At 37.3% G+C, this 23,681-nt stretch overlaps 1 protein-coding gene across 1 annotated transcript in view; it reads right to left on the bottom strand.

Annotated features, from left to right (window-relative positions):
• The window catches only part of CSPG4 (chondroitin sulfate proteoglycan 4), a 61,924-nt gene that overhangs the window by 24,349 nt on the left and 13,894 nt on the right, over window positions 1-23,681 (bottom strand). The window contains exons 2-4 of the mRNA XM_072402157.1: window positions 9,669-9,820; window positions 2,632-6,204; window positions 1,480-1,944 (exon numbers count right to left, since the gene is read on the bottom strand). Of these exons, the coding sequence (XP_072258258.1) occupies window positions 1,480-1,944; window positions 2,632-6,204; window positions 9,669-9,820 (4,190 nt within the window). The remainder of the gene's footprint in view (window positions 1-1,479; window positions 1,945-2,631; window positions 6,205-9,668; window positions 9,821-23,681) is intronic.

Genomic DNA, 23,681 nt, shown 5'->3' with positions numbered 1-23,681 from the left:
ACAGTTTTTAAGGTTTAGTTCCACTTAAGGAAAACACACAATCTTCTTCAAATCACATAATTTTTTGTAGCAAACTTCAGTACAAACTCTTACCTGTTCAATGCAAAACTGACACAAGCATTATGATCCCTTTCTGTACAAGACATTTTTAGATCATGATTAGTCCCAATATTGTACTAGAAAAAACTACAAAAAAACTAGAAAAAAACAAAAAAACATTTGTAGCATTGCAGCTATTTCACAGTTTTTCTTCTCCAGTATGCATTACTCATAGCCTTCTAAATGCATGCAAATTGTTTTTTGTACTGTTTCACTTATTCCCGGGTCTAGGTTAGCGAATTTTGGGTTTGTGTGATAATTTGCCATATTGAATATTTCAAAGATGAACAATGAGCTTCCAAGATACTTTACACTGATTTATCAATGTTTTCCAGGACTGGAGATGATAGTCTATCATAGGAGAACCTGGGTCCAGGTGTGGATTTGGACCAGGATTGAAAATGTTTGCCAACTAATAGCAAACCTTTTTTTAAGAAATCCATTACAGGTTTGCTGGATCACTGGACTTATTTAAAGCTCATCCTCCATTGATAATATTGGAGAACTTTAATAAATAATGTCCATTGCCTTGCTCCCTCTTGCCTTGCTCCCCTCCCCTTGCTCCCTTGCCCTCTCAATTTGCCTTCTTGACTCACCCTACCCTATCTAAAACTAGAATAAAGTTTAGGCTATTGATATAATAAGTCAGTGTTTCTCAACCAGGGTTCTGTGGAACACCTGGGTTCCTCCAAAGTGAGCTTGAGGTTCCTTGAGCAATGATCAATGTGTGCCTCTCAGGTCATTTACCACTGACACCAATAATCGTCAATTTGGTTATCTAACAGGGTGGTAAACTTTCCGCTGGCTGGCAATGTAAGAAGCATTCTTCCTATTAACCACAATGTACTTTGAACTTTGCAAATCGTGAATATTTCCAGTGGTTCCCTGAGACCTGAAAGTTCATTCAAGGGTTCCCCAATGTTATAAAGTTCAACATTGGCTGCAATGAGGGCCCTTTCACACTTGGCGTCGTTAGTGACTTACAGGAACATAGCAAACTGCTGCTATGCACCCATTATTACCCACTATTGGCACATCATGTTAACATGTTTACGTGTATTGTCCTTGGAGTTGCAGTGTGGTTCTTTCACCAGAAGAGAAAAAAGTAACCACACAACCAGGAGCCTATTGTTGCTTCCAGAAACCATACTGTGATCAACTGCACCTCCACCTAAATGCAATCAAAAAATGGTTCCCACCTGCTCCCATATAGAACGCTGTCATCATCACTAAAATGGCCCCAAGACCCCACTAAGTGAAAGTATACAATAATGCCTAGGTTTGCTGTAGCTATGGATGGGTCCTTAGAACCTTTTTTATTTACTTATCTTGTTGTATTTATTGGACTCTAAAACAAATATAGACTTATTTAAAGCTCACCTCGTTCCAGCTGAAGCTTCTTAGATCTTGTCCCTCTGTGTTAGTAATACGGCCATTCATTGGTTCATCCAGCACTAGAAGTTCTAGATGGAGACTGAGATAGTAATCATTGTCAATCTGTAGTATGCTACTAGAGAGAGCTGCTTTTCCACCCTCCTGGACCGTCATATCACGGACTTCAACAGGTATATAGATTGGCAGAACTTCTAGAAGGATGACAATCTCCTGAGTTGTGTCTCCTACAGACACCTCTAGTGTCATACGGTCTGGAACCATTTCTGAGGCTGAATGCAAGTACAGGATCTTCCCATTGTTAATATCTTCCTGGGTGAAAGTGTGTACAGAATCCAAACTTGGTGACCCATCAGAAGACAACTCCCCATTGCTAGAAACCAAATATCCAAACGATGGGGGATCAGTCAGACTATATGCAATCTTATGTGGGAATATTCCCTCTGCAGAGACCTGGAAATGACAGTATCATCGTAAGTCTAGTCACTGGTGATTCATAAAACGACATTAATGCACTAGATAAAAGTTAAATTTTGTCAAAGGGATGGGGAATAAGGCGATTTATATTATTAAGGAGAGGTATATACCCCTTATTGTTAAATCTCTTTAGGTCTATTGTCTACAGAAGATTTGTCCACTGAAAAATTTACTCTGACACTCTGATCCAACAATCATTCCAGTTTTATTTGCCATTAATTCTAACTAATTGCTAATGACTATGGTAGGCACATTAGATTGTAAACTCTGAGGGACTGTTAGTAACATGTAACATAGCCTGTGACATGTAAAGTGCTATGTAACAAGTAAGCTCTATTAAAATACATTAAACTAATAATGATATATTTAAATATAATAATGTTGTTTTTCTAATTGTATCTTGAGAGAAGATTATATTTATAAATACTGATCTGTAATTATGAAGGAAAATAGAAAAACAGGACCTACAACTGATACCGATTTTTTAAAGCACCGTAGTGAGATAACATTCTTAATTACATGAAATATTTAAAAGGAATAAATGTGCTTCATGGAGCAATAGGTTGACCATTAACAATTTAGCTTTATGTTTACCTTATTAGCAAACTGGAGTCAAATATCATGTGCTACGAAAAAAAATGAAGGAAAGTATTTTAAACTCACCATAAGATGCTCCTTATTAATCTTTGAAGATTCTCCCTGAAAGACATATACCTTCTCATTATGGATAACATTCAAAGTTACAGGTGGAGAATCGGTGAGTACTTGTACCGTGATGTCACCCACAGCCACCACCTGATTAGCTTCAACAGAAATCCGGAAATGATCCCTGTTACTTCCTTCTTTACTGTGTTGATAAACCACAAGTCCATCTGTTAAGTCTTGTTGTGAAAAAGAATCTGTGGGTTGCCCCCCTTTTAAAACTTCTCCCCATCGAGGTTTAGTGCTGATATAGTATTTGATTTCATCTTCTGTGCGTAGATCTAAGTTGGTTTCCAGTTTAAAATTTGCGGCAGACAATGTCTCTTTGCCACCAGGAAGCACATTTAGGGTGGTGATATTAGAAATATGGATATAAGGTTCAGAAGCTGCGACTTCTAAAATAGTGGTAAGATGATGAAGTCCATCAGACACTCTTAACTGTATAGAACCCTGATCTGGCCCACTATGTATAAACAGAATTCTGTGTTTTCGGAGATCTTCCTGTGTGAACCTGACGACAACAAGTGATGGGTTATCCACAAAGACAATTCTTCCAAAGGGAACACCATATCGAACTAGCACTATTTGTGAATCGGTTGATCCTGAGTCTGGATCTAAGAATGCGATATCATTTGTAGTTAGCAATTTCTGTCCATCACGGACTACAGTAAAAACTTTTTGCACTATTTGTACTGGTGGGTTGTCATTTACAGGTTGAATAGACACACGGAAGACACCTCTCACCACCTCCTGATCTTCATACTCCTCTTCTTCTCCACTTGTATCAGAGGCACTGCCATCTGGCTGTCGTGAGGCCACAAATGGTATATCATCTTCAGTAGTTTCAGAACCATCATGCTGGTAAAATATTAGACCATCATTGATGTCATCATTGGTAAACTCTGATATTCCTTCTTCTACAGGATCACCAGACTGTGGGCTTCCCTTTCTTATCAATGTTCCATGCTGAGGTCCATCAATGACTTCATATACAAAATCAACATTATTGCCACTTTTTAGGAATAGGTGCTCTGGGGTTATTTCTTTTAATCCCCCTTCCAGCACATGTAATAATTGATTAATAAGTTGTGGGGCATCTGGATCTGCTCCAATCATAATTTTATATGTGTACACTGTAGAAGCCTTGCTATGATTTAGGACCTGGAACTGAAATTGGTCTTCAGTATCCTTTGTGTTGCGTACTGTAGCTATATAGCTGATGCGCTGATTCACTAAGTCTTCCTGGGAAAAACGTGAGCCTTCAATAAGACGTCTGCCATCAAACTGTAGATTTCCCTTCTTGGGAGACTGGACAATTAGGTATGTGAATGATGCTAGTTCATGACCTTGCATATTTGCATCTACTTGTAAGTGCTTATGTGACAGATTAACTTCCCGTGTTTTCCCTAGCTTTAAAGGGATCATCCTCATCATTTGTATACTAGACCGCTTTACTTTAACCTGCATTGTCTGATTTGTAATTACTTGTGTTCCAAGTTTTAGCTGAATTTTCAGATCTTCACTCATTTCATCACTTCTAACATCTGAAACTGTGCTAAGGAACCTCACTTTTGCTTTCTCTAAATCACTCTGTTTAAAATTGTCTGTGACTTTCCATTCCTCTCCAACCTCCTGTTTCTGTATAACTCCTAGCCTGGGGTTTTCAACTAAATTATACATGGTTTCCATTTCCAGTTTATCAGAATTGGTCAATACAGGAAGGTTGGATGAAGTGATCAATGCAGAAGATCCCACAGATACCACCACTGCTTTTGATGTAGCATTTTTTAGAGGTTCCAGCACTAGAAATCTGGCGTATGCCAAAGAGCTTCTTGTTATTCCATCAGTAGCCTGTAATGTTAGCTCTGCCTGTTGCCCTGACTTATGGATAAATACCACTTGGCCTTCTTCTAAATCTTTGCAAGAAAATTCTTGAATTGCTTTTCCAGGCTTGTGTTGTAATTCAACATGTCCTTCATTAGAATTCCCCATAATATGAACGTTGAGAAGATCACATGGTGTATCAGGGTCATTGATCTGGATGATATCCCTTGTTAGTACTTTCCTACCTCCTTTTAAAATTCCAATTATATTACCCTTAGGAAACTCAATAGCTGGTATAGTTGTAGAAGGGGATATGGTAATTGTGAAATTGTAACGTTGAGGCTTTCTTAGGCATTCTGGCATATTTACACCACTAGCCAATGAAATTTCTAAAATCAGGTGGTCTTCGTATGACTGTGATCCATCATGAATATATTTTACTCTGTGATTGGTAACATCTAGTAGCGTGAATTTTCGTCTAGATTCAGCACCCGGTATGTCAAGTTCCAAATGTCCTTTTTGAGTGTCATTTATTATACTGAAAAGGAACTGAGACTGACGTATCCCCGTTTTTTTTAGGTCAATTGTAGGATGGAAATGTCTCCATTCCAGAATGGAAAAGCCACCTCTTGTTACCAGCAATGGCTTTGGGTTAAGAAGGGAAGTCACTTTCGCATTACTAGGTTCCATCTTACAAATATCAAAAATATTACTAATAACTGTGGGCACTGCAGTGGTTGCAGGGGGAGCGGAGGGAGTGGTGATCTCTTCATATTCAACATAGTCATAATAATCATTACAACCATTTGTAGTATCTCTGCTAACCAAAGCATCAACAAGCCTTTTCTTTATAGAATTTATTTTCAAATTTGAGATGCAGCCAGAGAAAGATCTGTATTCCATATCATCTATGAAAAAACGACCAAGAGGGCCTTCTCTTATTTTAGCCAATGAGATCTCATCTAATCCCCCAAGATAAAAATTGCCATGTAAATCTAACTGTTGTCCAAGATTATCAAGAGAGACCTCAGAGGAGGTTGTATCGACAACAAGCTGCATTTTAGATTTATCAATAAAAATTTGGACATCGTGAGGCTGGTTGTCACTTACATAAGCCATATTTTGAATTTTCACTACAGACCGTCCTGTAAATAGTGTACCCTGTAAGTGGCCACCAGCAATTTCAAAATATAAGTAGGATTTTTGTGGTCCAGACTGGTAGATTAGTGGGGCACGGCCTGGCCTTGATGTCTCCAGAGTAAGATGAATTGATCCTTGTAAGCTCATATCCCAGTGAGGGAACATTATGAATGAGCGTGGCCCAAGAAATCCAAAGGATTCAGCTACATTAGACAGAGAGTCTATTTGGCAATCTTCCCATTGTCCATGGAGCTCTACTTGAGGATAGGAACCTGAAAGCAAGTCATTGTTGTCAAATCTTGCCTCTAAAATGCATCCGTGAAAAGTAGGAATGCCCTGCAAATTGTATGGAATATTACTTGTACCGGTTCCACCCAGGAAGATGCCGTGGTCAAAGTTCAGCTTTTGTGAGGTCCAAGGAAGATCCATGATGCTGGTAAAGTTGTTTAGTGTTAATGACATCTGAGACTCTGAAATTATTAGATTCACTTGGTATGTCTCCCTGTTTTTTAAAACCATCCATGTTGGGGAATACAAAATAGATTCTCCTTCACCTCTTTCCAAGCGAGCCTATGAAGAAACATAAAACATGTTGCTATTATTATATATGTATGTAGTTTGCAGAGATATTTTATGTTTGTCTAGGAGTACATTAGAATATGTACAATATTTGTTTACAGTAGTTTGCCCCTTAGCCCTGATTCAGGGGAAAGATTTGGCTACCATAGACTTTAATTGCCTGTATTCAGAGAACATCTAAAAACACTAGCTGTAACCTTTATGGAGCGCTGAACCAGGGCAGGTTGCAAGTTGGATATTACTGTAAATCAATTAAATAGGTAGAAGCAGCTATCATGTATGACTTTCCTAAAAGCTGGCCTATACTCACACTATTAACAAGTTTGGGCGATGGCTGGAATAGACCCTAAGCAAAATAGGCGCTACAGGACAGGGCATATGACATCAGTGTTGGGCTACAACCATAGCTGGGTAATTGTGTTTCCAGAAAATTTTACAGTTCACCCGGTAAATGCTGAATTGTGTGAAAAACTATTGTTGAGGTGGGAAGTTTACTTTAAGCTCACCAGACCCTACAATAGGACTGTTCAATCTCCTTTCGTTTTATCAAATCTATTAATATGAAAATTTACCTAAATTATCCAATCAATTTGTATCTAATCAATTCTAGATAGATGAAAGTACAACAGATTGTACAGTCAGATGGTAGCTCATGTCGACAGTCTTAACAATACTGCTACGATAAGGAAAATGATGCCATACTGCAATAGACATTGTATAATTCTTCTTTACTTACCAAATAGAAGGGTACACATTTACTGTATATATCTATATATGTTCTGTTGCTTGTAAAACACTAGGGCTAATGGAGTGCCGTATATAGGAAATCAGCAATATGTACAGAATATAGAAGATCTCGGCCTGCATCTGGCTGCATGTGAGGAGGAGCGTGTAGTGTGTATGTGAGTATACATGGACAGATGGGGGCAGCTGAGGATAATTTCTAGGTCCCTCAGCAAGACATCTGGTCTTAATTAGGATTATAAGAACAAACTGATTTATAACAGTAGTTTATATTTGTGAGTATGTGTCCTAGTATCCGTGCATAGCTCTGATGATACAAGTAGTTCAATTCTTTTTTTTATTCGTACATCTGTACTTTCTAGGCATAGAAATCCTGTTAATAAATGATGGAAATGTGCATATCTGTATTTCTTTATATTTTTTATCTTCGTATTTGTTCTTTCATCTGGTATTTGCATTACAGTCCTTTTTGTCTGAACTCTCTTTCTTGGCTTGGTATATGAATTGTATTGCATGCAATTACTCACAGGAATATGGAGCTTTGGATAAACACGACAACATTTCCAGACGTTCAATATAGCCACATGGCTTACTGCTATGAGTAGAAAGCAACCATTTACTAGAGAAACTTATGTCAGTGTAAAAAATGAATCTACATTGTGAAATCAAGAATAAAATGGACATTTTATTACCAAATATTTATTGATTTTGGTAAAATAAAATAGACATTTTAACAAAGAATCAGTTAACTTTGGCTTTTTTTCAGGGCCATGGAAAAGTCACTCTCTGCTACTGCTTCTGTGTATGCTTAGCAAAGCGCTGATAGATGGTTAAAATAATTCCCTGATTTTTTTATTCCTAAATACACAAATTTTAAGGCGTGAGTGCTGAGCTGGTCATAACACTACACTTGCAGGCCAATAAAGGCTTGGAGCCTGATACACAACTTGTGATGCCCTAGGCTCTCAAAATGATGGGTTAAACCAACCATTTCCAGTTTCTATAAAAGAGAGGTCATAAAGGTCTATGAAGCTTGACATCTTGACCTCCTCTTCTAGTTCTCTTTCATTCTCAATCTTGTGCTTTTATGCTGTCTGAATAGCTGACCTGGAACAAGTATTAAGATATCGAAATTGTGACACTCGTTTACAGCACGCTTTTTCAGGCTCTTGTACTTTTCTGCTGACAGGGTCACTTTACATCACTAATATCCTACTTTTTAGAGAAAGAAGGGATGTCAGTCCCTCCGTTCCAGGAAACACATACATATGGGAGGCAATGTGGAATATTCCATTTTTTGTCGAATGAAAGATCACCCATCGTGTATATTTCAGTTCCCATTGAGTTCCTACACCTTCTGATTTATCCACAATACTGCACTGGGGGCTGTGTTTGGCCAAGTGGCTCTCTGATATACATTGAGCACAGCAGGGTGTTTTTATACCATTATCACAAAAACATTTCAATATTTAATACAGGCATAATTGCAATTTGTCTTCTGAATATAATACTTTAATGATTGCGCATACTTCTTTATTTTGCCCTTATAAGCCTTTTTTCTCTTTCTTCTTCCTATCCTACTCTTTGCCACAATTATATGTAATGATTTGTGTTTTCACATGTACACAAACTCTTACGCTGGATAATCTTTTAGAGCCATTTAACACCAGCGATCCTGAATCTGGGTGCAACTCAGCAGCAATAATATCACTATACAAAGCAGAATTGGTAATTACTGTTCCATGTGTTAAGTCCTCAGGATCCAAGTGATGGAGCCATAACTAGAAAATGATATGCTGCATAATATGTATATATTTCTCCACTTTCGCTATACTTCTCCAGAAATCACTTTTGGAGGCAAAATGCTGTTTTATGCAGAACTATCCCTGAAATTTGCAGTTACGTAATGGAAAGCCTACAGTGGAGAAGATAGCTTTATGTTAGCTATCTAAGATAGATCGACAGATATAGTGTTTTGACTCTGGAGTTACAAATGTCCAGCAATGGAAAGACAGGCATAAAAAATAAAATGTAAAAGTAAATGTGGCGCTTTTGTAAAGAAATTATAATTCTTGTCTGTTTGCAGTCTGTTTTTGGGAAGGGCCTTTGTCCACATGTTTTATGTGACATTTGCTGTTTGCAGTCATAGAAATCTGCATGCGGAGTACATAACTTTAAAGAATACAAAATGTCTCCTAATTATAAAATTCTGTGCGTTGAACAGCTAGTGTTATGTGTGTTATGTTATGAGTAATTGATACAATACCACTGTGAATGCATTTTTCTATTTTGTGATCTGTTTCTTATTTTCCTAATTTCTTTATGTACATGCACATATAATGTGTCATTGTTTGCTTAGTGGGATTTCTAACACTTTTTACAGAACTCCAGTTAAAAAATGAAGCTCATTTAATTTAGCATATTCAAACTGCCTTGAAGCTTGAAATACTAACAGTATCAGAAGTATGTGAAGGATTGCCTGAGAAATCCTGTATTATGGAAAATACAATGTGCATCGCTGTAGCACATTTATACTCATAGCTCCCAGCCTAGTTATACTCCAGAAATGCACACTACGCACTTCTTGAAGGAAAAAAAAAGAACATGTTGTGTTATAAGATGGAATCATACTTTGGTAATATACTTGATTATTTATATTCACTCTGTATTTGAACTCTTAGGTATATTAGTGCCAGGAGTTTTATCCTTACCCTCACGGTTCCATTGGCCAGTTCTAGTAGCAGATATTGGCTTGTTCCAGTTGCAAGGAAGAGGAGACCAGAACTTTGGTTGGAGACAAAAGTCACAAGAAGTTTGGCATCCACATTCCTGTCAATGTCGGGATCCCCTGTGTTGTGCTGTCCTGTAAAGGCAAAAGAAAGAACAGCATATTAGAAGTTGTTTGTGCTTACCACCGCCACAAATAGGAGACATTAGAGAGTATGTCCTTTCACACTTCCATCCAGTACCACCAACTGGTAAGCAATGAAGCGTGTGTGTACTTAGTATTTACCAATTACATATGACCGCTAAACACCTGCACTCAAAACACATGTTTAATTCTTCAATTTAGCCTGTAAACGATTACTAAATAATAGCAGCAAATACATTGGAATAAATCTGGGCTTAAATTAAAATAAGATCCACAGCTATACTGATCCTCTGCTTCAATATTATTTTTTAAATAACTTTAGATGACATAGATAAAACATATAAATGGAACTCTTATTTCTGAAAACTTCTTTACAGTTTACAATACCATTGTTACTTCTTCAGAACAACTCCAGAACCCCTGACACCCATACCATTGACGGAATTTGGTCTTCTAAATAAAAAAACGTAATATTTTAAATCTGTCCTTACATTTACTGATTAAACTAATGCTGTCCTGATCCTGGCAATCTCCCATTCCACTCAAACTGCATACTAAGTCAATCAATCTATAATAAACACATAACTTTGCAGTCTCTTCAATTTTCTGCAACACAATAACCTCCACCTAGTTGTTGAGTTATCTCTGCACTTTGTCCTACTGCTTCCCCTTGACCAACAGTCATGTGAAAAAACAGGGAACGTAGGGGTGTACTTATTTTGTGACATGACAAATCTGCACATGCCAATTTAACCTCATTATTATGTCATCATTATCTGAAGGCACTGTTTGAAGATCTACTGTTTGCTTGTTCAAAAATTAAAAACTCAACATCTTCAATGAAGTGCATTTACCTTTACATATGAAGAACTGTGACTTGTTTTCCTGATCTATCCATTAGTGACACTTGCTCCCCCAGCATCCCCAGGCTTTTTAACTATGCACTTAGATTTATATGTGTTTAATGGAAAGGTAATATTCTAATAACAATAACATTTAAACTTTTAGTATATACTGGGTTGTATATGGCTGGCCCTCTTTGCCTTAAGATTGTAATATCTTTTATGTCATTCCCTGCTGGCTATTGCAGATAATCAGTGCAATATTGACTATTTTGTTATGTTACCATTTTATATAATAAAACATATCCAGGCAGAAAATATTTAATATTGTTTTATTATGATAAAATCAGCCTCATCATTTACCTTATATTTAGATTTGCTTTTATCATCTAAATATCACTAGGCTGCTCTGAACACTTTACATCAATCCCTCATTCTAATTGATTTACAGAATCAATATACCATTTTCTATGCAAAGCACCTTTTTCAGCCCCAGGGATGACTCTTTATTTCACTTTCTTTTTAGAAGATAGCTGAAACATGGTGTAGAAACTGCAGTGTTGGACTATTAAAACATAAGTGCAACTTTGTGCAGCCACCTCACACTAAGATTACCCATAGATGGGCAGATATTTTGCTTTGATTGATTTTGCTTTTTGATGAACAAGAGGATCTCTGTCTATTCCTGAATTAATAATCAGAGAGCTGGGAATCAGTGTGATTCTTGCCTAATTGGGACTGAATGTTCATGATCACTTCCTCATCTCCATAGAAGGAGTAAGCATTAAATATTTTCGCATAGCAAATTTTCAACTCATGATAAGTAGGCAAGAATGGAGCTTCTGTTATTTTATGCTGTTTGAGTACATTGAAGGCGATCCACTGTCACATTGAACATGATTTAATAAAGCTCACCAGAGAAGATAGACTATCATGGGAGACCCTGGCTGATCCATCAAACCTGGAATGGATCTGAACAACTAATAGCAAACTATTTCCATTCCACGTTTGCCAGATCACCCAGGCACTCCCGTGATAGTCTTCCTTCCCCAGTCTTTATTTGAGTGCTTTAATAAATCGGGGGTAATGTGTCATGATGACTGCTGTTTGAAAAATCCAAATTTATACCATCATCACAGGAAAGGATTGATGGTGCTGCCTTCTAGCAGGGACACCAATTTTAGTAATACTTTCCATTGGTGACACAAGTTGTATCCTATAACTGAAAAGCTTTAACCCTTCCTCACTGTATTCATGGGTTAAAACATTTGTTTGAATGGACTTTTACTGTAAGCAGTGACAGGCACCCTGCACATTTACAATAAACAGCAATTCCAGTATTGTTTTCAAATATCCTACAATATGCTATGCTCCATGCTATGGTTTAAAAATAATAATGGTATAATATTATACCGGTATATGATTGTAGCAGCATTTATATTCAGCCGTTTAATGTGAGCAGCTGATGTATTTTCTTGTTATCTTTGCGAACACATTGACCACTAAACAAATAATTTTGTCCCAGTCCACAAGACCTAGACAGCAGGGCTGCAGGGAAAGACCACAAGGTTCACCGCAGCCATCAAATTGCCAGTTGGTGATCGTAAGTAAAGGAACTGCATTTGGTAAAGGTCAGATTCATATTTTTGTTGTATCAGTGAAGCTCACAGCTATCTCATATTCACCTGTGTGAGTTTTAGAACTCAGTGGACATAGAGAGGTCATTACAGCTGAACTCTAGTTCAAAGGTTTCTTTTTTTATTTGTATCGAGTGGGGAATAGTTAGAACTTTTGTCATGTTTTACTGTTGTCTGTGTTCCTATCAGATTTTAAAAGCTGCCTGTTTCCATTTTGTTTTCCATTTTCACAAAATTTTCTTTTATTTGTCTTCTGTTCTGTCTGTAAGAAATCTCTTTATCAAGTACACAGACGGTAATGAAATCCTGACCCTTTGCAATTTAAGAGAATATATTGATAATAAAGCATTTGTGCTTGTTTGAGGGTTTTATTCTAATTATCTAACACTTTTCACTAATGTTGGACCCATTATATAATAAACAAATGCATAGTGCACAACAACAAACATTGTACAAATCCATATCTATATGGTTCCATACCAACCAACACTGTGTTTCAGGGGCCACACTGTAAAGGGGATCATTGCACCCCAGAAACACTGTGTCAGTTGATACCGATTCATTGTAAAGAACTTGTGTAACAACTTGTAATCTCTTTTGTCATGAAAAATAAGAATGGGTGGGGGTTATCTTTATGAACCCTTTACAAAAGAACAACTACCGTAATTCTGGATAGTTGTTCTTTTTAGGGTTTTAAATCAAATAGTTCCCAAGCCTTCAGTATGCCTACCTATATTTATAATACTTATATAATTTATAATAACTACTGCACTATTATTATTAGAAATTGGTAATAAAGTCAGTAAAGTGAAAAGTACACATATATTTTTAATCTCCTATTTTAGGACATACATCTTAATGTTTAATCATTTGTTTAATAGAATTTTTCCTGTGGAACATATATATGCAGAGCAATAATAAAATACATTTAATAAACAGCAGGGGGTATATAGGAGGCTTTGGGTTTCCATTCCATTACACAAGACAATTTTATTCTATTTATAAAGGGTGGTATATTCTGTAAATGAGACTAAATTCTGTTAAATCATTTTTGGTGTAATATCTTTTCCCAAGTTTGATCTTAGAACTTTAATTCAGACATTCAGCTGACATTCTTTCATGTTGCAAATTATCTCATTAAAGGAGATGTCCTCTTTCAGACTATCATTCTTTTTTGTCTGTTAGATGTTGCCATAAGGATTTTTTAAATTAACTTTATCACTTTGCATTAGTTTCGCTGGCACACTACTTAAAAATTGTTGCTTAGCCTGCATGAATTTAACTCCTTTTTTTTAAAGGCAAAAATTACTAACTGTTGAACACGTCTAGGCAAATTATTTTTCATTTGTTACATGCTGAAGCCTAGCGCAAATTTTGCCTGTTGCATAATATGTACTAAAAATCCATCAGGCTGTGTTCTTTTTAAACACAATTAATCACCCAAATTAAAAAAATACTTTATCTTGCCATGTCATAGCCCCCCTTTCTTCTTTTGGGAGTATCTAGTAATGTCTGTGCTAGCCCAGCTCTTCTGTTCTCCCTGTTCACCTCCCTACACAACCTTTTATGTAACCAATGAAGGTGGGGACATGGGCGATATTAAAGGGAGTGACAGCTGACAATCACATTTAGGATGGCAGTGACAGTCTCTGGGCTTTTGGATGTCTAAGCAGGGTAGGCTTTTGCAAGTAAATCACATGCATAAAATATGTTAAATGATGATTTATCATGATAAAAAGATGTTTGATGAAATAAATGGTCCATTGATGGAGTCACCTTAAATCGCTGGCTTAGCTGTGATAAGACCATACCCATAGGTTTTTTAAATTACTAGGCCACCTTTTGTTGGTAAATGGAACCAGTTTAACATTAATTTGATTTTTGCACCAGTTTTGTGGTAGCCTTTATCTATTTTCACAATTCCTACTGAAAAGCTGTGTATTCCATTCTCTGATATGAAAACTGTATTCTTTTCTGTGACTAGTGTGGCAGTTGGAGTAGAAGGAGGGGTGTTGATGTGCACATGGGGTGAGTAAGTATGTGCGATCCTGCATAATATGCCTATGTTAGTGAATGTGTTTTGTGACTCATTTGCAGCAACACAGAAGCTCATTCAGTACTGTAGGAAAATATTATTTCAGCTTTTCCTGCCTGTAAAACTCTTGGGGGTTCTTTGCAGTGGGGTCACACACAAACTGACAAACACATTGATATAAACAAGTAAATGGAATGAAATGGACGTTGTTGGATAAACAGTTCCCCAGTAATTCTGTAATTTATACCGCCACTATTTAAACACAGCAAAACTGCGGAAGAGAACAGATCCTGTGAGCCGTTATAGGGTGGCATGAGCCGGAGCCTTGTGATTAGCTGTATACAGTGCGGCCCTGTAACCAGTAAACAGAGACCTTAATACAGGAAAGGCATTTCTATGGTGCATGTGTAAGGCTGAAGCTTGAAAAGTAAAGGGTGCTTTGAAGGGCTGGGCTGCACAGCGTTACTATATTTGGAGGTATAATAGCCGGTGTGTTGATGCCAATGTTGATGATTCAGTGTCCGGGAGGCTTAGTGACAGTGGGATAACCACATCAAAACCAGGAACCTGCCGTTTTACCCAATTATATACTAGCTTAAAGACCTGCGCCGCATTGTACTTTTAACACTTACCTAGACAGGCAACCACAAAGTGTTATTGTTGTTCTCCTTGCCCAGGCAAAATAGGTTTTATTCTTTTGGCACATTTGATGGCAGATATCTGACGCATATTGTATCCATACCAATGGAGGGAGAAATGGGAGTTGGTTGGTTGGACTTTAAAATAAACTTGTCAACCATTGTAAATGTAATGAAGAAATTATTTTTTTTATTATTATTTTTGCTTTTTTAAATTAAACATGTGTTCCCTATGATCTCCTATCCTAAAGATTCAACTTCTTTGCTTCCAAAACTCTTCCCATTGGAGCCATTTATTGACTCTTTGAAGGGGACTGGAGATCAGGAGGGAAGAAATGGAATAAGGCTGGGAACAGGGAAAAATATGGATTGTGGCACCCGATACTTCTAGTAGTGGTTTTGTTGCCGGCCTCCATGTATGAAACAACACTGCTGAAGATGCCTTTCAATTAGACAAAAAAAACGCCTCAATAGTAGCTGCAAGCAAAGCAATACGTCCCAGTCCCAAAGCATTTCACCATTAGGCTTCTTCAGGGGATACAATCAGACCACAACAGAATGATAGTGGGCAGGCATGGTTCTCAAAAGGATGAGATAAACCATAGTTCGTGGGTTGAGGATGTTGGAGATGGGGAATGGAGGATATATTTTGGGGAAAGTGTGTCCACGCTAGGATTGCATGTATCCAGACAGCAAGGGCTTTTTATATTTCAATTTATGTTGGTTTGATTCTCACTAAGTTGTTATAATGTGATTTACACTCTGATTTGAGTTGAATGATAAATACAATTTAACTTTCACCGAAAGAAACCCCTTCTTTTCTCTTTCTTTTTAATAGTTCTGGGAACTACAGAAGACTTAAACCTTAATTAAAAAGATTGTGGGTGATCATTTTAGAATGATCATTGTAAAGACAGGTTGCTGAATTACTACTGGGAAGCCTGTTCTGTCCTAGGGAGAGGCAAGGGGAAAGACAAACAGAAGGTGCACTATTGCAGGTGCTACAATAGTTCCTATTAGAAAATGGTTGTTTATTGATCCAGCATGGCAGGTCTGTTAACGATACTGTGAAACATCTATACTAACATTTCACATTAGAAGGAAAGAGTAAAGTGGACGCTAGATAGCATTTCCAATACCAACAAATTCAATAGTCTGTGCTTTGTTATTATCTCTGAAATACCTGTTAAAAATGCAATTCTCATTTTTATTGGGAATAATATTTTCATTTTTACTTTGATGTAATTCAGTTCAGATAATGCAAACCCACTTATTTAACTCACCATCATAGGTAGACTGGAAAAACCTCCAATAATCATTGCGCCTAGAAATTGTATTGGTAAAACTATAGCAATATCCAACTCATAATACATATCTTATAGCATGAGGCTTACTAAATGAAGGAACCCTAAAAACTGTATTTCCTTTTACAACATAATCATAACAGCCTAATATGCAGAGCTTAAACCATAGTAATGGTTGGTCTCTCCGATTACATGAATATTGTTTATGGTGGCATTTACAGACTGGTATAATCATGGCATTGCATAGTACAAAAAGAGCTCAAAAACACTAAAAGGGACAATATACATTTCCTACATACATTTAATATTTTGGGAAACTCAAACCTTCATCAATGAACAAGTGTTACCTCGGTAAAGGCTGCAAGCTGATGAATACTTTTTTGGTTAGTATACTTAATACTATTTGTAATTATAGTAATATAGTTGTTGTTAATATATATATATATATATATATATATATATATATATATATATATTAGCATAACAAATATTAGCTGCAAACAGTCTAGTCTAGACCTTTTTAGTGATCAGTTTACAGGGTGCCACCCTTGCAAGGACGAGTCACTAAATTAACCCTACAACTGCCAGATTGCCATGAACTTTCCACTTTCCAATCAGTACTGACAGTGATGATACTCTACAGGTCCCTAGGAATGAAACACATTTAGCTGAAAGATGGAAAACTCTGCTCCATATAAATAGTGAAGCTGTGAGATCATTACCAATGTCTAATACCGGTAAGCCACTACAAAGACTCTGGTGAGTGACTGTAGAGTAAAATGATTTCCTTATTTTTGAATATGTAGAGAATATTGGATTATTCATCGCTTTGCTGAGTTAAGAGAGTGCAGAAACAAATTCATTACCAGCTGCCTTAATACGGAGGCAGCTTGCCCAAATTTTATATCATTTACTGCTGCAACAAATTAGATGGAATTCAAATAACTGAATTGTACCTGGCTGTATAACAACAATTTGAAAATGTGAATGAAATCACTACATGTGTATTTATTCCTATTATTTAAAAAATGAAAGGCATTCAGACAATTCTACAATGGCTACATTTTTATGAGATGCATGTGATACTCATGAGCACATTTGTGGACTTTTCTGTTATGTAGCTAAAATTATAGCATTGTACATAGTTATGAATGTGAAGAAAACATGTCTGACATTACATTCTATTTATCAATATTTATTCTCTTTCATTTGCTGTTCCCTCCCTTTTGTAGTTACTGTTTCCACACTCTTCCTAACTTCTTCCTCTGTCCAGAGCTGGTCCTCTTTAGACTAAACAATAGCCAGTGTCACTTAATCAATTTTCTGGGAGGTTAGCCTGTCCCTGCAATTTAGCAATAAATGTCCTGCTGCTGGAATCAAGGTTAGCTGGTAATGCTTTACATACCTGATGTAACCTTTTACTGACACAGCACCTCCATTGTGGGTGCATTAAAAGGGGTTCCCAAAACCCCCAGACTGAGTGGTGATCACACATCTCTGAGTGAGGTCTGCTTGGTCCAAGAGTAAGTGGTGCTGCAATTAAAGACGAGGAAGAACATAGACTAGCTGGGAGACTGCAGGAAAAAGTACCCATAAAGGGTTTTGCTCAGAATACAAATCTATAAATTGAGTGACCTAATAAAACAATGAACCCCTGTGTGGCTGATCCTATTTCCGCAGCTGCTAAGCAGGTACGTCATTGTAGTAGTTGACAACTCTGCTACTAGTGGCCAATCTATAAATCTCTATATTTACTACAATAACTAAAATACTGTACAGGAAACATTCAAAAATGTTGTTAAATGGAGTTATATCAAAACTTGTGTTGATCCAGCAATATTTAAAGGGATGCTTTAAACTACCCAGTCTTAGGTCATTTTTAGTTGGTAAACAACCCTGACCCTATTAATTTCCCATTCATTCCTATGAAAAAGCCTAACCTACAGTTTCAGGCCACCATAAATATGTTGTTTTTTTTTTTGGATAAATTAGCCTGCAGCATGCATGACTGTGATTTTAATGAAAGAAGAAAAGTTCTGGCATATCCTGGTAAGGAAGAAGCTTTACTTCCTTTCCCACCTTACCTATATTCTTATTGGTCATGGAGGCAGCCTATCATAATCCAATAGAATTGGGGTGGTGATAAAAATCAGGTCCTAAGTATAATTTGTTATGTATGACCTTAAGTGGAAAGGCATTTCATTATCTAACCCAGGCATGGGCAAACTACAGCCCACGGGTCGCATACGGCCCAATAGGGATGTTTCTCTGGCCCTGGAGGGTGCCACCCTGAGCAGGGTCAGGAGAGGGACCCCGCTGGGGAGGGTGTAGGTGCACCGGCCAGAGCCACAGAACACGTCCCCCGGATCTTAGCCTGCCATCCATGAGAGAGTGGTCAGCTTGTGTGCAGTGACCCAGCCTGCCCACTCTCCCATCGCAAGCTCAGAGCCTGTGATAGGAGAGTGGGCAGTCTGTGTCCCTGCGCACAACCCGCCCACTCTCCCATCGCACGTTCAGTGGCGTCATGATGGCATAACCCCACTCACCTCTGTCAATTTTTTTTCAGATTGTGGCCCCTAAGTCAAAAAGTTTGCCTACCCCTGATCTAACCAGTCATACTGTATAGAACCTCCTCTTAGGTTCATGGTGAAGTTTTATTATTATTAATATTATAATATTATATAAATCATATTAATCTTCTTTTAAAATATGTGTATTCCATGATATGTGTACAGATTATTGTCTCACGACCCCCTGATCTCCTTGGCTCCTGGGATTTCTCCCCATCCATTCTTTGGCTATCCCTTTATTTTGTGTTTAGATACTCCACCATTTTATAACTCAGATTCTGCTCCCCTTTTCATTTTGACACAGTACTCCTTTCGTGTTAATGTTTGTACTAATTTATTGCTTGTTTAACTGCCTTAATGTGTATTTATTCCTATTCATCCTTAGAAAATTATATAAACATATATTAAAAAAATGTGTACCCATTTAGAGGTTAAATACAGTGCCTTGATTTTAGTGAAATTTCCTTGCAACTAGCCTAAAATTTTACTATACAGATAAGCAATGCCAACTATGAACTCTAATCCTTGTCTATGAACAAAAGCATACGATTTCAGAAAAGCAAAAACACCTTACCCTCTTTTAATTTTTTTTTATTAGCATTTTCTGTAAATGTATATATTTTTTGATATGACTGTATATATATATATATATATATGAAAGAAAAGGACTACAATCACATATAGTAATGACAGAAAGAAAATGACTGTGCTTTTAGGCTATCACGTTCAATATCAGGCAAGTCATTTTATTAAATTGGCCTCTAAAACAGGCCACTCCAAATACCTTGACTTTCCTCTCTCTGCTGGCGTATTTCTCTATGCCAGCAGAACTGTAATGATGAAACATCTGGCACACAAGTAGGCACGGGGGAGCACATTAGCAGCCCAGACATAATAATATAAAAGGCATGGTATTATGAAAATTTACAATTAGTTAAAGAGTCCGCTTGCTGGTTGACATTCAAAAGCTATCACCAAGTAAAGTAGCATATTTAGCACAGGCTAGATTCAGACTTTGTGTCCTAACATAATAGCCTTTTTTGGTTGTGGTGTCATTTACGTCTTTCTGTATTTTGTGTTTGTAAATTTCACTAAGACTCCTTGAGGCACCGAGAGCAATCCACAGCGCTCTGCATAGTGTTTTATAGATGCCATTTACCATGCTAATAAAGTTTAAACAAAGAGCCTTGTATGCCTAGGAAAGGCTCAGCTTTATTCTGCAGGAAAAAATCATTTGTATGAAAGTTTCTATTTCATATGTCATACTGTATTTACTTCTTCCAAACAAAGTTTGCTGTGGCGTGGAGCTGCAACACCAGTACCTACATTAAATAAAAGTGCTCCGTCATAGGAGTGGGACATCTGTCCATAGGATTTCATTAGGGCTATGCCAGGGGTGTCAAAGTTCACTTCCTAATTAGAACAAGTAATAATTCCTTAAGAAGAGGCTATAAATATGTCAAAACTGTGGTCAAATAGCTGCCATAAGCCTGTGATAGTACCACATACGGCACTAGTATATCATCCTGGAATGTAGACCAAATAGTTATAATGACAAAGTCTTAAAGCAAAGGTGTTAGAACAAATATCATATCTCCAATTAAACCAGAGCATTGAATTATTTAAAACAGTATATGCCAAGAAGTCCTTACTACATGGTGCAATGTTGTCTGGCAGGAATGCCTAGGTTTGAAAACTAGTTAAAATGACACATTTTTTGGCAGGTAAGGCTTTTCATATTTTAGCTGTGACATAATCTGTTTGACTTCACTTCTACTTTAATTGCTTTTAACCTTTTTTATTATTTCTGTATACAGCACATGCACCATTACTGATGAATCATTTTATGCTTGTGCTAAAAACAAGTGCAGGAAAAGTAATGGAAAGGTAAAAGAGACACCCCGCTGTTTGTAGGTCCGCCATGTCACATTGCCTATAGCAGAATTAGTAAAAATATGGTGATTGGTCTATGAGTCACTGTGTACTTGCTCATATACTTACGTAAATAGAATGTAGAAGTGGAAATACTGAACACGGAGGGTAGTCATGTCCAACAGAAAGGTAGAATGTGGCACCCGCACTAACGTCTTGACATGGAACCAAAGATAATGAATTATCCATGGACACAGCTCTGGTTGTCTTATTACGTCCTATAGAAATTGGAATGTTTGTAAGGAGGATAAAGCAGGCTGATATTTGCCTAAAAGCTCCTTTATTATTGTTCTGGAGATCACATAGGTGAAATAGGCAGGGAAGGTAATAATGTCTGAGATTCCAACTGCTAACTGCAGGAAGTTAGGCTACGTACACACGTGCAATAATTGACGTTAGAAACGAACAATTTACGGCCGATCAACAGGCTAATGATGCTAATGAACAAGGAATGTCTAAGGAAACGAACGACCGTCCTGGCGCATTCGTTTGGGCGACAATCATTCGCTATCTATTGTGTGTGCGGTCGCTCAGTGATCATGAATGGTTCTGCGGTACACTATCTCTGGTCACTTCCTGCATCGTTCAAACGATCGTATCTAGCGTGTGTACATTATTGGTGGATTATATTTGAACTATCGTATATATTGAACTATACGATCGTTCAAAATAATTGCGAATAATCGTTGATCTTTCGTTAGTCATTTGTTTTCTAACAACAATAATTGCATGTGTGTACCTAGCCTTAGGAGCTCACAGGATTTCTGTCAGAATAAAAAAATGTATTTTTTAGTACTTGAAGTTGTTTTTAAAGATCACAACATGGAGGAATATGCATGCATTATAGATGTACCGGGATTGTCTGTTTTATTTAGACTTTACATACACTACTTTGGTTATGCCAGGGCATGATTTTTAAATTGTTGCCCCTGGGACCCCTCTTTCTGATTTATTGTCAGTCAATAAATACATTTATAGCTTTAACTAACTGCTGCCTCAAGGTGGCAGTTTTTTCTGGACTTCTTTCTGGTTCTCTATATTCTTTCAGGTATCAGTTGCCAGGCAGAAGAATCTGTGTAGGTGCCTGTTGCCAGGCGGTTTTGCTGTCACTCTTGTGGCTGATTGGCAGCCCAACTTTTGGAGGGAAAACAACTGTCCAGTGACATTTCTCTCCACCCTTTATATGCCTGTGGAGCTGAGGAAGTGTCACGTATTACCTCAGGAACTGTCAGCTACACCTGTTCCAGTTTCTCGGCTGTTCCCTTCTCTCCTTTCCAAGGACTGTACAGAAAGCCCTTGCACTGATCTCTATGGAACACTCACTTCCAGCAAAAAAAGAAATAAAGCAGTCCTTCATTTATAAACAATCTATCAGTCTGTGGCAAAGACTCAAGTCTTCAGAAATCCTTCTGTAACCCTTTTTGGTTATATGATCTTCAGCAAGGATTTTGGAAATGTTTTTTGATTGAGTCACGTTACATTTTCACAGAATTCTGTTAAAAAGGACAGAATGCCCCATAATGAAGATTTTCCCTCATTTCTTATCCAGGTGATAGAGGTCAAAAAAGTGGGAGAACATCTCCTCAAAGGGGACACAGCAGCTCAAAGTAAAGGATTTTAACCCTTCCTTGTACTAATAAAAACATTTTTATTGCTGTCTGTGTGCATTTGATTTTATTGCACTTCACTTCTTAAATCACCTGGCACTCTAGAATTGTTGATAAACCTACCTGCAGATCTAGGGACAGTAATGACACCATGACGAATGTTCTAACCCTTTCCTATTCTAAACGTAAAAAAGAATTTGGGCTTTCCTAACATTTTTTTTCATGTATATATTGGAAGTAAGACATGGTTAGACTATATGCTCTTCCACCTCCTATCCTTGCTGAGACTATTACACAGAGAAAGTGGAGAAGAAGAATGATATATATGTAGATGAACGTGTGAAGAAATACCTCTATTGGGGTTAAGATGTTCATTGAATTCTTTGTATCTATCTGTCATTTGCAACCCCTATTTAATGTAGAGGTAGTCCCCGAGTTAAGGACATCCGACATACAGACGACTCCTAGATACGAACGGGGCTTCCCTGCTCGCTTTGTGCAGGATGGAGGCTTGAAGGGGGAGGGCCAGTTTGCATGAATGGACGGAAGAAATCTTTTGCTAAACACAGCTGAGGTTGTGGGTGATATTAGGGGGTGAGCCCTTTTGGCAGCCTCTTGTAACTTTTTAATGACCAAGACAAACTCTGCACTTGTTTCTTTTGCATATCAAAGCACAGCTTACTACAGAAGATAATGAATGTCCAGGCTCCATAAAGATTTTTTTTATTTCTTGGTTAGTGATTAACTCACAGTGAGGATTTTATACGGTAGCTGACACCACGCTGTCTAATACTATGTTGAGACAAACATCTGTCTTAATTGCATTTATTAAAATAATGTACCTGTTCCAACTTACATACAAATTCAACTTAAGAACAAACCTACAGCCCCTATCTCTTATGTAACCCAGGGACTACCTGTACTATGTTGGTGCTTTACAAATACAATTTATTATTAAAATTAATAAAATTAAAGGGGAAGTGAAAAGGAATTATTTCCCCTTTGCTGCTATAAATTTGCTATGCCATTATTACTTCTAGGAACAGAATTCAATTTAAATATAGTACCTGAAGCTGTTGCTGACCAGAAATTTGCTGTAATCAGCTACCTGATGTATGGAGAATTTTTCTTTGATTTATGGAAAGCATACGATAAGCTTTTTATTATCTCTACAGATTTCCTTCTAAACATTATATGACCTCACCCGATATGGCTGCTGACAGCACGACTGTAATGTGAAATAGAGTAAATTGTGTGTTTTTTTACATCCTTATTTTGGGACAAAGG

This window comes from Pyxicephalus adspersus, chromosome 2, assembly GCF_032062135.1.
Source record: "Pyxicephalus adspersus chromosome 2, UCB_Pads_2.0, whole genome shotgun sequence".
NCBI classification, from domain to species: Eukaryota; Metazoa; Chordata; class Amphibia; order Anura; family Pyxicephalidae; genus Pyxicephalus; species Pyxicephalus adspersus.
The sequence above is the reverse complement of the archived record's forward strand: the minus strand, read 5'-3'. Positions and strand labels throughout refer to the sequence as shown.